We start from the raw sequence: 14,964 nt of genomic DNA on the forward strand, positions 1-14,964 counted from the left end.
TGTTTGGAAAAACTCCCCTGTGAAGCCGTCTAGACCTGGGCTTTTGTTTGCTGGGAGTTTTTTGATTACTGCTTCTATTTCATCTGTTGTTATTGGCCTATTCAGGTTTGCTGATTCCTCCTGATTCAGTTTTGGGAGATTATATTTTTCTAGGAATTTGTCTATTTCATCCACATTGTCGAGCTTATTGGCATATAGTTGTTCATAGTATTTTCTTATAATCCTTTGTATTTCTGTGGTGTCAGTGGTTACTTCTCCACTTTCATTCCTGATTTTATTTATTTGTGTCCTCTCTCTTTGTTTCTTGATGAGTCTGGCTAACTGTTTATCAATTTTGTTTATCCTTTCAAAGAACCAGCTTTTGGTTTCATTGATTTTTTTTAAGTCTCTATGTTATTTATTTCTGCTCTCATCTTTATTATTTCCTTCCTTCTACTTACTCTGAGCTTTTCTTGTTGTTCTTTTTAAGTTGTAGGGTTAAATAGTTTATTACTGATTTTTCTTGTTTTTTGAGGTACGCCTGTAGTGCTATGAACTTCCCTCTTAGGACTGCTTTTGCTGTGTCCCAGAGATTTTGAGTTGTTAAGTGTTCATTTTCATTTGTTTCCAGGAAGTTATTTCTATCTTGATCTTGTTGGTAATCCATTCATTGTTTAATAACATGCTATTTAGCCTCCATGTGCTTGAATGGTTTGGGGTGTTTTTACTGTAGTTGATTTCTAATTTCATTCCACTGTGATCTGAAAAGATGCTTGATATGATTTCAATCTTTTTGAACTTATAAAGACTTGTTGTTGTTTTTTAGTGTCCAATGGACTTTTGTACTTGGGGAGGAATACTCATGAGTTCTGGTTCTTTTTTAAAATATATATATTGGGGATCGAGTCCACAACCTGCGCATGTGCCCTGACCAGGAATCAAACTGTGACCACGTGGTTCATAGGTCGACACTCAACCACTGAGTCACACTGGCAGGGCTCGGGTTTTGTGGGGTTTTTTTGTAGAAAATATAGAGACCTGAACTGCATTATGTGGGTTCAAATGAGTGGTGATGTTGGCCAAAGGTACTGCTTCTTTTTCAGTTATTTTGGGACTTTTTTTGAGACAGGGCTGAAAAAGAAATTTTTTCTTAATATATCAAGTTCATGTTGATTTTTCCTATCTTATGAAGTTTTATATTATTGTATCCTCCTTTTCTCTGGTATGGATTTCAGTGACATTCACAATTTTCTCCTATGTTGACATAGCTGACATATTAAGTCTAATTGTTTGTTAGTGCCCTGTGTTAAGAAAGGTTATGATGCTGCATCTGGGCCCAGGAGGAAAGAATATTGGAATTATTAGTTAATAATCATCAATTGTTGACATTGGACAGGGGAATTGGTGAGGGACATACCATGTTTGCTGACTCTGTAGACCAATCATGCTGTCTTGATACTTCTACTCAACCTTAGACGCACTTTAGATCAGTGACAAACTTTTCTTTAATATATATTTTTTGGAAATTGTGGTAAATATATATATATAAATAAAATTTACCATCTTAACCTTTTTATTTAAGTAATTCTTTTTTTAATCCTCACTGAGGATATGCTTGTATTGATTTTAGAGAGAGGGAGAGGGGGAGAGAGAGAAAAACATCAATTGGTTGCCTCTCATATGTGCCCCAACTGGGGGATGGAACCCGCAACCTAGGTATGTGCTCTGACTGGGAATCAAATCCATGACCTTTGGGTGTATAGGACATCACTCCATCCAACTGAACCACCCACCAGGGCACCATCTTAACCATTTTTAAATGTACAGTTCAGTGGCATACAATATATTCATATTATTGTGCTGCCATCACCATCCATTTTCAGAACTCTTTTCAGGCAAAACTGAAACTCTACTCATGTCCCCCTTTCTCCCCAGCCCCTGGCAACCATTCTACTTTCTGACTCTGGATTTGACTAATTTAAGTACCTCATATGAGTAAAATCATACAGTATTTGTTCTTTTGTGATTGGCTTACTATACTGAGCATAATGTTCTGAAGGTTCATCTATCTTGTAGCATGTGTCAGAATTTCCTTCCTGTATAAGGCTGAATAATATTCCATTGAATGTATGTACATTTTGTTTATACACCCATTTATCAATGGACACTTGGGTTCCTTCTACATTTTGGATATTGTGAACAGTGCTACTGTGAATCCTTGAAATCCTACATTCAATTTGAGGGGGTGGGGGGATATTCCAGAAATGAAATTGCTAAATCATATGATAATTCTATTTTTAATTTTTTTAGGAAATCCATACTGTTTCCATAGCAACTGTACCCTTTTACCTGTCCATCATCAGTGAGCAAGTGTTCTAATCTCTACATCTTTACCAATATTTTTATTTTCTATATTTTTATTGTAACTATCCTAATGGGTATGATGTGGAGGATGCGTGATAAAGTTCTGAAAGATGGCTAACCAGGAAAAGAGTGGTCCTCTGGCCTGAAACAGAGAGCCAGGAATTGGGCAGCATAAGGCATTACAGCTCAGCCCAACAGAAACCCAGTTTGCCTGTGTCATCATCTCTGCGAGCAAACCATGTGAAATGAATGTATTTCCCTAGAACATAGCAAGCAATAGTCTAGGTCCTTTGACCTGCTGAGGCAGCACCCTCAGTACGTAAGACAACCCCTTATATCACTGTGCTAATATTCCTAGGAATGGGTGTGGCAGGCTTCTTCGCTTGTTTTAGGAAAATATTATGCTAAAAAGAAATATTGGCTATTTAGGGGATGGGTGTTTGGAGACTAACAATGAGATTAGATTTCTTTTCTCATTAAGATTTCCATCAGATAATAATGCGGAGAGGAGAGTAAAACTCCATCCATTTAGTGTTACCCTTTGTAATGGCTCTGCTAAAACATTAGGAGGAGGATAGGGATTTGGGACTCAAATTAGTTCCCCATCCTCCTCCACCCCATCATTTAGAGATTTTATTTATGCTTGCTACTCCTGACCCCTATTACTCTAGGATAAGAAAAAGTGATTCCAGCCAGTTTAGAAAATACCAGACTGAGCTGTAAGCCAAGGGCAAATGTTTCTTGAAAACAATAAAAAAAGTAATTAATCCCCCAAAGGACATATTACTTTATATACCTTTGTATTCACAGTTGCTTTATTTGCACCTTTTTCAAAAGCTGTTTTGCTTCTCTGTTATTAAACCCACTGAGGAAACGCTTGTCTTTAGGCAGAAAAATAAAAGCCTCCATATGGGTGGAGGTAGGGTTGACTGGGTTTTCTGAGACATTTATTCGTAACAAATAAACGTTAATCCCGATGGCCTGCCTGGCATTGTGTTCAGGAAGTAGAATTACAGAGGGAATAACAGGGATGGGGAACATCCAGCCCTCGGGCTATATAAGGCCCAAGAGAGAAATCATTTGGTCGGGCCCTGCCAAGGCATTAGGGGGTGAGTTAATTAAATGTTTGACCAAATATAGAAGGTTAATTTTAAGTTGATAATTCTGTATGGCCCCAGAATGATGTTCTAAATATCCAAATAGCCCTTGGCAGAAAAATGGTCCCCCACCCAGGAATATAAGAACCTATGTTTGGCTCTGAGGACTCAAGCAAGCTTTGAAATGACCTGAGAGTAGTTCTTAACCCATGTGTGGGCAAGTGTAACACAAGCCACATCCTTATTGATGAATCAGGAGTGTGTAGAAAGAAAGTTGGAGGACATTATAGAGCAGAGCAAGGGATGAGGTAATGGCCCAGCTAAAACCATTTTAGGAATTAATTATAAGCCAGACACATTGGCAGGAATGCCTATAGGGAGTCTGTTTTTAGTCTTGCAATGTGAGATGAGACAGCAAATATTTATTAACCATATCAAGCATATGTTGAGTCCTTGAGTAATAGGAATAATCCTATATAATAAAGAGGTAATATACAAATTAACCCTCATGTCCTCACAAGATGGCTGCCTACAACCAGGCTGGCAGGGGGGTTAGTGAGGGACGACCAAAAGACTGAACAAGCAGGCTGTGTGGGGCAACCAGGCCAGCAGGGGGGTTAGTGAGGGATGACCAAACGACTGAATAGCAGGCTGCATGGGGTGACCAGGTCAGCAGGGGGGCCATGAGGGGCGACCAGGCCAGCGGGGGGGTGCAGTTGGGGGTGACCAGGCTGGCAGGGGGGCATTTGGGGGCAATTAGGCTGGCAGGGGGGGCAATGAGGGGCAACTAGGCCAACGGGGGAGGCAGTTGGGAGTGATCAGGATGGCAGGGGGGCCAGTTAGGGGCGACCAGGCTGGCAGGGGTGGGAAGTTAGGAGCGACCAGGCCAGCAGGGAGGGGACAGTTGGGGATGACCTGGCCAGCAGCGGGAGGCAATTAGGGGTGACCAGGCCAGCAGGGGGTGCAGTTAGGGGCGACCAGGCCCGCAGGGGGGGCAGTTAGGGGCAATCAGGCCGGCATGCAGAGCAGTTAGGGGCGACCAGGCAGGCAGGCAGGTGAGAAATTAGGAGCCAGCGGTCCAGGATTGTGAGAGGGATGTCCAACTGCCGGTTTAGGCCTGATACCAGGATTGGGCCTAAATCGGCAGTCAGACATCCCCCAAGGGGTCCTGGGTTGGAGAGAATGCAGGCTGAGCTGAGGGGATCGCCCCCTGTGATGAATTTCATGCACCAGGCCTCTAGTAATAAATAGTAATAATAGTTACCCTACATTTGTATCACTCTTCAACTTACTGAGCATGTTTATATGAATCTCATTTCAGGCAGACAATGTAAAAAATCCAATTTAATTCAATGATGAAATATGACACATTCACTTTTGAATATTGTTTAGTTAAATTATTTAAACTCTTGCTTTCTACAGGGACTCACATTAAGAATACTATTTTAAAATGTTGATTTCTAATTAGTGCAGGTATTTGAATGATTCAATAATTATTCCTAAATTTAAGGATGTGACAATGAAATAGAATTTATTCTAATTTCTCCATAACTATAAAGCTGCTTAACATTTCAAGTAAATAACTCTCTGGAGACCAAAGAAAAGTATTTTGAAACTTTATTCCATGATCTAAGTACACTCTCTTTTGCCAGTTCGATGTTTACTCATTCACTTCCGCTTTATGAGTCACTGAAAATTTTTTTTAAATCATCCAGGGGATGAGATAAACGTTATAATACCATAAACTCATTCCAGTGATATCATTTGTCAAGTTTATGGCCATATAATGAAATTGAGTTTAAAAAGTGATCTGTAATATACCTTTCACTTAAATATCCTATCATTTCCATACCTTTACAGAAGCCAGAAAGAGAAGGTAACCTACTTAATTAATAAATCGATAAATTGACTAACTCATGTGGATGTTTTTATTTTTAAAGCAACATAAGAGGAGAAAAGGCATGCCTTTATTCAAGCCCCAAGGCATTCTTCTAGAAATGTCCAAAAATAGAGAGTCCTGTCTTCTCCCCTGTGAGTCAGCAAGAGTGCTAAGAGCTAAACACAAGCACAGAGACCTACCACCAACACAGGTTTTTCAAGGATAGAAAAGGAGAAATTCTTCCCATATTTAGAAACCATGAATCATCTTTTTAGGATTCACCCCTTAATTTACAAATAAGTAAGCCAAGGCCCAGAAGATGAAGTGACTCGCCCAAGATCTCATAACCACAGACTGGCAGAGCTGGGCCTTGAACTCATGTCCCCTGACCCCCATTCAGTGCTCATCCCAGTATTCCATGCTGCATATGTGGGGCATATGAAATGTCATCATTGTGCAGAAATTTTTGAGTTGAATGGCTTTGGGGCCCATGTTGACATCCATGATACCAGTACCAGTTGCTTTGCTTAATGCAGTTCAAAATTGTAATCATATCATCTTTCCTGTAAGAATTTTAAGCATCATCTATTAAACTTAATTTTCATATACACTCTTTTAAAAGATTTAATATCTTTAGTACATCCAGTACTCAATAGGTTAACTCTATTGATTTCTACAATTTTTTGAGGGGGTACAGATCAGGATAACATATCAGGGTCGGGACAAATTCACATATGAAAAAGGATATTTCTTTTGCAGTGCTGAAAACCAGAACAGCCAGAAAAGCAGGGTTGCCTCTTGACTCTGGCCCTCTTCCCATCTGCTCCAGCATATGTTTTCAGGCTTGTGCCATATTACCTCAGCCATGAGCTATTTTTTTCCACAGGAAGCTGAAATCAATTTGAAAAAAAAAAACCCAGCAAAACAGTCCAACTTTCTAAAGTGGACTCTCATGGCTTTCCGTGCACACTGTGTAAATAAAAGATTTGCTTACGGCTCCTGGAAGGGAAAATGTAAATAGGAACCAGCTGCTTCTCTCCACAAGCAGAGGAACACCTGATTTCATTTCCGTCATTACCGTGCTCCTGTGAACGTGTGGAGGTCCAATACCGGTGGCCGTGGTTCCCAAACTCTACTCCACATTGGAATCACCTCAGGATTGTTAGTCAAAGGAAAAACAAAAAACATGATGCTTGGTCCCTACCCCCAGATGCTCTGATTTAATTGGGATAGGGAAGGAAGGACCTGGACATCGGGATTTTTGAAAGTTCACCAAAGTGATTCTAATGTGCAGCTAAGTTTGAGAACCATGCCTTATTGGTCTAAAAAGTGGATTTTACCAAGCTCCACTCAGTTCATTCCAGAGGCTCATTCCAGTTCAAGACTAGGCTCTGACGCTTACCCAGCTATGTCTCCACAGGCATGTCACCTAACTTCTCTGAGCCCTAGTTCCCTCATGAGTAAAATGGGAATAATAATGTTTATTTCCTAGAGCTCTGTGAAGATTAAATGACATATGGATATAGTTTGTTTAGCACATTCGTAGGTGTTTAAAAATGTTGCTGATATAATCATCATTTAAATTCAGAATTCATTAAATTTCAAGTCTTTCAAATAAAGTTTATTTTTTTGTAAAAAAGAAAAGACTATAAATACCATTTATATTTTTAAAATTATATTTAGTTTTGATTCCATGCTCACCAAGCAATTTTCTGACTCTAATTTGGCTACTATATAAAGAGCTGTTATCCACTCACCATTCCACTAATATTTATTGAGAGTCAGGCTTTGTTCTAGGCATGGGAGTACATCAGCAAACAGGAACTATTTCTAAGGGAGGAAGACAAACAATAAACTTAAATAAATTATATGATATGGTAGAAAGTGATGTGCTTTGGATAAAAATAAAGCAGAAAAGGGAGGGTGATGGGGGGTTCTATTAAATTAGAGAAACTTCCTAATTATATTTGTTCTGATCCACAAGATAGTCGTTTTTTGAATTGCAGTCTAGTTGTCTTTAAGCTGCAGTAAACTCTCTCTCTGTTAATGTCAATATAGTGAATAAAATTACTTCCCATGCATTTCATAAACTCATCATCATTTTTATATAGGTAATTGGTTCCTGAGCAAAAAAGCAACCTAAAAAGATAATGTTGAATTCCCTATTTCAAATAGTCCATGTTCAAAATGCCTTTTCTAACTGAATTAATTTGAAATAGAGAAGTGTTTTTATGTTACCAAATCCAGTTGACCTTCTCAGCCAACTGGCACTAGACAGTGAAAATCTCTATATTCATTGTGCTGTAATTGAATAATATCAGCAAGGGGGGCATGAGTCTTTCACATGCTCTAACGTTCATGAGAACAAGGCCCTGAAATCAAGGCTCTCCCTACACAGGCAACTGAAGCAAATAGGGGCTAAAAATTGCATATCTCTTCTCGTATCCACTGTTTGAACAATAGTTTCTCTGTGTTTCTTTGGGAACCAGATAACATGGAGCCCCAGTGGTGAGGCAGGAGTGGGCTTACAAGACAAGGAAGAAAGATTCTCAGGAAGTCATTTAGGTAAATGCAATAGTGGAAATTGGAATATTGTTAAATCTTTTTCTTTCTTTTTGTTAATCACATTGTAGTTTTTTAATTTCTACAGACTAGAACTCAGAGGTCAGATATATTTTAAGTCCTTATAGGTGCCCCACAAGGCATCTGCACTTTTCTTTTTTTAGTTCTTTGATATTTTTCAATTACAGTTGACATTCAATATTATTTTGTATTAGTTTCAGATGATGTTAGACAACCATATACTTTACAAAGTGTTCCCCCTGATATTTCCATTACCCACCTGGCACCATAGACAGTTATTGAAATATTATGGACTATATTCCCCTACTGTACTTTACATCCCCATGCATGGTTTGTAACTATCAATCTGTACTTCTCAGTCCCTTCCCCTTTTCCACCCAGTCTCCCAAACCCCTCCCCTCTGTCAACCAGAAGTCTGTTCTCTGTACAGTGGGGACTTGACTTACGAGTGTCCCGACTAACGAGTTTTTTGAGATACCAGCTGTGCCGATTTTTTGCTTTGACTTGACAGAGTAATTTGAGTTAACGAGCTCCTTAACGAGCTTGGTCTCGGAACGAATTAAACTCATAAGTCAAGGCCCCATTGTATCTATGAGTCTATTCTGTTTGGAACATTGTCAGATTTTTTTAATTGAACTTATTGGAGTGACATTGGTTAATGAAATTATATTAGGTTTCAAGTGTACAATTCTACGATATATCATCTGCATATTGTATTGTGTCCACCACTCCAAGTCAAGTTTCCTTCCATCACCATTTACCCTCCTGTTTTACCTTCCCCATCTCCCTTTCCCTCTGGTAATTACCATACTGTTGTCAGTTATGAATTGTTTGGGTTTCTTTTGTTTTGTTTTGCTTTTGCTTAATCCCTTTACCTTTTTCACTCAGCCCCCCAACCTCCCTCTCCATATCTCTGAGTCTGTTTCTATTTTGTTTGTTAGTTTATTTTGTTCATTAGATTCCACATATAAGTGTAAATCATATGGTACCTGTCTCTCTCTGACTGGCTTATTTCCCTTAGCATAGTGCTCTCCAGGTCTATCCAACCTGTTGTAAAAGGTACTATTTCCTTCTTTTTTACAGTGAGTAGTATTCCATTGTGTACATGTACCATCCCAGAGCCACACAACTTAGTCTGTCCCAGATTCTTCCCATTTTTAGGCAGTGTGGAGCCACCAGGAGTTGAGAAGGTGGGGCTTCTAGGAGCCCGGAGAATGGGGTATCTGATCTTCCATGAGGGGAAGGCACCAATCAGGTTCACAGGAAAGTGGGGGGAATGGCCCCTACCCTGAAGCGACATAACTCAGTCACTGACACCCTGAGTCTACCCTGAACTGACTCCTCAGCAGAGTGTGAGCTCTGCAGGGTGCAGACTGGGAGTCCGAGGGTGAGGCTATTGCATTCCCCCAGGCTGATGCCATGTGGAAGGGAGTGGGGCATCTGGGGTGAGGGACGATGACTCAGCACAGGATCTTGGTGGCTATCCCTTCAGCTCTCTCCCCAGAGTCACAAGCCCAGTCTCTCCTCACACGATTCTAGTCTGCTCTGCCCTCCCTCTGCCAGAGCCTAGGGTGAGTGGCTGTGAACAAGACTTTGTGTGGTGGTCCCTTACGAGGGTGCCTGGGTTTCTAGTAGACTCCCGTCTCTCCCTGGCAGATGGAGTCCCTTCTGATTGTCATAGCCAGATGTTATGTGGGCACCTCTTCCTGGCATTGTTGCTCTGGGCAGTGAGTCCAGCTTGGGGTTGAAACCCCACATTTCTCAGGGGGAACCTTCGAAGCTTAGATATCCCTCCAAGATCTCAGATACTGTCCCATGCAAGTGGGACCGGCCACCAGTCCTTTTCAAGTCTCTGGTCTTTCTACCAGTCTCCATGTGGCCTCTTCTGTAAATCCTTAGTTATAAGACTTCTGTTTAGCTAGTCTTCAGATGGCTATTCAGGTTGATTGCTCTATATTTTAGTTGTAATTCCAGTTTGGGACTGGGAGGAGGTAAGTACAACATCCACCTACTCTGCCACCATCTTGGATCCTCAGAACATTGTCAAATCTTAAGGCAGTGTTATTGTTCATGGTCTGTAGTCAGATGTAGCCATGTTCAAACCTGGATCTACTACTTACTAGCCATGTGATCTTCAGCATATCACTTTTATCTGTCTATGCCTTTGTTTCTTTGTCTGTAAAATGGGGATGAAGTAGGAGTGCCTCGAAAGGTTGTTGTGAAGAATAAAAGAGATAATTCATTTTGGTGCACAATGTACAGCCCCTGGCACATAAAAGGCACTCAGTACAGGTAGTTCAAAAAGTCTGGGCAGTAGACTAGAGGGTATAGGGCTCAAAAGGGGCTCAGAGTAGGTGGTCACCACACTAAGCCTTGGCATTCCTTCCTTTTGCAGAGGCCCTGCACTTTGAAAGCCTTTTTTCTGAGGCCATCGGAACCCTCCAGACCCCCTGTCTCTTAGTACAGACACTCTGAACATTAGGGACCTCACTTGCTTAAGGGGACGGTTGATTTCTTTGAGACAAAACAAGGATACATTGGTGTTCATGTCTAAATACAGGTGCAATCTTTCAAAATTGTGCAGGTAACAGACACTTGGCAAGATCAGAACCCAAATTCCAGCTCTGTTATTTCCTGTGTGTCCTCAGGCAAATCACTCAGCCTCTCTGTGCATTAGTTTCCTCATCTCTAAGTTGATGATAATACCGATTTGTAGGCAACAAGACACTTAAACGCAATGCCATCAAACAGCAGGTGATGTGTGGTATTCTCCCGCCACAGTTGAGGCCCATCAGAGAATGGTTTACATCCCGGGGAGTTTTACTAGAATAAATTATAAGGCTCACCATCCAAACCTGGAAATGAGGTTTGGACTGCCCTCTTTACCTGAGTTTCTACATACTCCCAATCAGAATGGAGCTGAAGACTTGCATAACAGCTTACATAAGCCACACACTTGGGCTTACTTAACATCACTTAGTGATGGATTCTTTTAAATATCTGCCACTCTGATTCAGGTCTTGACCTGACAAGTCTCCTAGGTTTAGAAGAACCATCCGTAACCAAACAACTCAATCTATGAATTATAGGGACCCACCTATCCAGCAAATTGAAATAAAAACTCTGCCAGAAAGTCAAACTATAGTAATTTGTGTAGGGGGAGAATGGCTTCTTGATACTTACCAGCTTGGTCCTGCCTCCTAGAATCTTATCCCCACCCACTCTCCTTGACATCCTGTCCCCCAACACACATACACGCACACACGCACACACAGATGCACACTACCTCATTAGGGATACCACCACACAAATGCTCGATAATTTCAATATTTTGTCTATGGTTTTCTGCGTAGTGTGGTCTTTAAAAAGAGATGCAATGGTATCGTGTGAGAGTTTGATATGATTCTCTTGCCTTTCCAGGGAAAACAGAAGCCTATTTGGAAGCCATCAGAAAAAATATTGAATGGCTGAAGAAACACAACACAAGAGGAAATAAAGAAGGTAAGCCTTTTAGTGTGGTTATAAACTGCAAACTTCACCCATTTGCCAAGAGTTGTTGTTAAATAAACATTCCCACAATCAAATGAGGCTGATGTGTCCTCTCAGAGCCCAGAGAGATTCTAGCACTTCTCGGATGCAGAGGGAACTTCCATTTCTCTTATTTTTCAACCCAGCCTTTCAAACAAAGGCATTCCCCCCCCCCCTTTCTTTATTTTATGATGGAAAAAAAGTCAAACAAAAGTAGAGAGAATAATATAATGAATCCCCATGTGTCCATCACCCACTTTGCCAATCTTGTTTTGTCTACTCCCCCTCCTTCCTTGGAGAATTTTAAACAGAGGCATTTTCTGAGCACGTGTTAGGTGCACTCGGCAGTCATGGAAGCAGTCACTCAAAACACTAATCTAACTGGGCTCTGTTCTGAGTGCCAGAAATGAGAAGCACAGTAAATGCAGCACACCCGCCTCCAAGTTGCTCACAGCATCAGCAAAGCACAGCTGGCCCTGTGGGTGCCATCACAGACAGGCATGGTGATGCAAAGGAGGGCGAGAAAGGGGCACAGAGACAGAGATCACTGGGAGGAAGGGCTGTGAAAAAGGCTTCCCTGGAAAGGTAAGTGAGGAGAGATGGAGACAGAAGGAACACTGGGTGCCAAGACATAACGGGACAAGCGAGAGTGCTGCATTCTGGGAACTGGAGCTATTCAGTTTTTTCATGAACACTGGGTGTCTATGGGGCGGACCAGCAGACAGGGCTGGGAACGTGGGCAGGGCAGGAACATGCTTGACCACCTTGCAAAGGAGGCTTGTTTAGCCAGGGGAACCTAAGTTAGGGCTTACTTAAACCCTGAGAACTCAGTTACTAGTAAGAAGTGAGAAATCTATCTGGCATGTAGTGTGGTTACAGATTGAAAAAATAAGATCCCAGAAGACTGGAGAGAGAGATAGGAGACAAGGATCAAGAGCAGAAATGATGGGGCTTAAACCAGGGCAGGCAGAGGAAATAAAGAAGGGAGAAACCTGAGAGCTATGTCAAGTGAGAGAAGTCCAGTATGATTCCCAGGTGTCTAGACAGAGCAGTTGCAAAGTGATGCTTTTAAAATGAGACAAGCGGCGCTTCTTGAACCTTATAGTGCATTCAGAACACATGCAGAGCTTCTACATATGCTGATGCCCAGGGGGCACCAGTAAATAAAAAAGTTGAGGGGGAGGACCCAGGCATCAATATTTTTTAACACCCCCCCCCCCTCTTTCCACCGTGCAGCCAAGTTGGAGAACTGCTGAGGTAGAGCCCAGCAGGAGGAAGACATGTTTTCAGCCCCTTGTTAGCCCGTGGTATCGTAAGTTGAGCAAGATGGAAACAATTATCAGGTCTTCACACATTTTCATTTTATTTGGCTCAACATAATGTGAATTTCCAGGCTGTCAGTTCCATTAAAATTCACATGAACTGTAATTCATCAAATCTGTCATTGATTTGGGAAATGCACCCTTGTGTAATGCACCACGAAGGAAGAAAAAGTATAGCATGTTATCAGTGACTGCGAAGACTTGAAAATAAAAACGTTCCTCTTAGGATCAGTGCAATACCATAGGGGCCAAAGTGCATTCCGAAACCAATGTAAATTACATGGCCCAACAATTTGGACTATTTATGTGATTTCTTTCACTGATGAACATATGAATCAGACTCCTGGTCCTACCCAGCAACATCCTGCAATTCAATCTTTTACTTCAAGAAACAACCAACCTAGTAAAGCATGGAACGCTGGTGCTTGCAGATGGAAGGCTCTGTGACGTTCCCTTCTGCCTGCGGGCGGGGAGGTGACATGCAGTACACCCTCCTGCAGGCAGAAGCAGAGAGCTTTTTCTCCACTGCTTCAGGTATGCTCAGCTAGATCACCTCTCAGAGCCTGCGAGGATCTGGCCCTGGGCCCTGTAGGGGCTGCAGCTGTGTGAGAGGGAGTCTTGCTACACTCTTAGCTCCTGACTGCCTTAACTTCTGCTCATGCCCTTTGTTTGCCAGGGACCTGGGGGGCCTGAATCTCCTCTCCAAATCCAGGAGAGAAAGGTCCATGTGATGTGACCGTAGGGATGATGGTAAAATCGAATGCAGCCTTTTTTATAAAAGTGTGCTTTGTAAATCACAGCACTATCTCTTTTGTGCATAACAACCTTAAATCCTCTTTTAAGATGAGCGAGGTGGGCACTGACTGTGTACTCTCGCAACCAGCGGCTGGCCTTTCCCCCACACCAGACTGGCTTTCCCGGCACAGGGTGATGATAGCTATGTCATAAGGATACAGTTCTTCCACTTCAACACGGCACAATAGTTCCCCGTCTGCCCATTCAAATCACCTGGACCTCTTCACGTCTGTCCTTGGGAGTCTGCCTTTGTCTCACTAAAGATGTTGATCCTGCAACTGAGTCTGAAGAGTATTAATGTGAACCAGTGAGTGAGCTAGGAATCAGCCAGTGAGGCGAGGTGCACACAAAATGTACGGTCAGCTTGGTTCTCTAGTTTGTGCCTGAGAGAAAAGGAAAGTCAAACAACAACAACAACAGCAACAAACCCAAGCATGTACTGAACGTTTGTCCTGCACCAATTAGATGCTTTACCTTCACGCTTAAAGACCGCAGAGTGGTCAAAGCAGTGACTACAGACTGACCTGGTTCAGAACCTGACTCTTCCAGGGCCAGACTATGTGACTGACCTCCTCTGTCCTGTTTCTCCGCCTCTGAAATGGAAATACTTATGCTGACTTCATGGAGTTTTGTGAGGAGCAGATCAGAGGACAGTTGTAAAGAGCTCAATGCCCAGAGTTCTCTCTGTAACCCTCAAGGCTGTGCCTCAGTGGGGAGCCAATGCCCTCCTTGGCGGAAACAAGTTCTCTCGAAGCCTCTGCTCATCTCGATATGATAAACACCTGGTCCTGGTAGAGAGGTCTTTCAGGCTTAGATTTTGGGTGGGGTTTTTTATGGATTTTTTTTTTTCATGCAGGGTCTTAAAGATGCCCAAGGGATCCAAGGTAGCTAAAGGGGCTGTGAGTTTTGTACCCCATTCTTTCCTTTCCCTTCCCTTTACAAATTGAAAGAAGGCAGGGCTCTGGTCCATGGCCTGCCAGCTGCCAAGATGAATGGCACTGTCTTCACAATCTGGAGGGGTCTCCCAAGTACTGTATGGTATGGAAGACCGCCATGCCCAACCATGAGGGATGTGTGTCATAAATGTTGGTGACTCCAAAGGATGTATTGCATTTAGCCATTAACAGTGGAGTTTCTGAAGAATATTAATGCTCACTGTATAAAGTTAAGTGAAAGGGGATAGTTATAAGTTTGTATATATACTGTGATCTCAATTCTGGGTTGAGATAGATATATTTGAAAATCTAAAAGGAAATAAAACAAAATACCAACTGTGGTTAGCTATGATTGATAGAATTCAGGTTATTTCAATTTTATTTTCATGATTTTATCTTTTTTTAAAAATAAGCATATAATATTTAAAGAATAAAGGGAAGACGTGGTTTTCTTTTTAAGTCTTCAGAAAGGTGCCACAGGC

General features: G+C 41.8%; 1 protein-coding gene across 2 annotated transcripts in view; it reads left to right on the forward strand.

The window, feature by feature from the left end:
* The window catches only part of SCG3 (secretogranin III), a 42,648-nt gene that overhangs the window by 23,821 nt on the left and 3,863 nt on the right, over positions 1-14,964 (forward strand). For both annotated transcript variants that reach the window (XM_036301487.1, XM_036301496.1), the window contains one exon: positions 11,323-11,403. In XM_036301487.1, coding sequence (XP_036157380.1) covers positions 11,323-11,403 — 81 coding nt within the window. The remainder of the gene's footprint in view (positions 1-11,322; positions 11,404-14,964) is intronic.

The sequence above is a fragment of the Myotis myotis genome, unplaced genomic scaffold, assembly GCF_014108235.1.
Source record: "Myotis myotis isolate mMyoMyo1 unplaced genomic scaffold, mMyoMyo1.p scaffold_m19_p_1, whole genome shotgun sequence".
NCBI classification, from domain to species: domain Eukaryota; kingdom Metazoa; phylum Chordata; class Mammalia; order Chiroptera; family Vespertilionidae; genus Myotis; species Myotis myotis.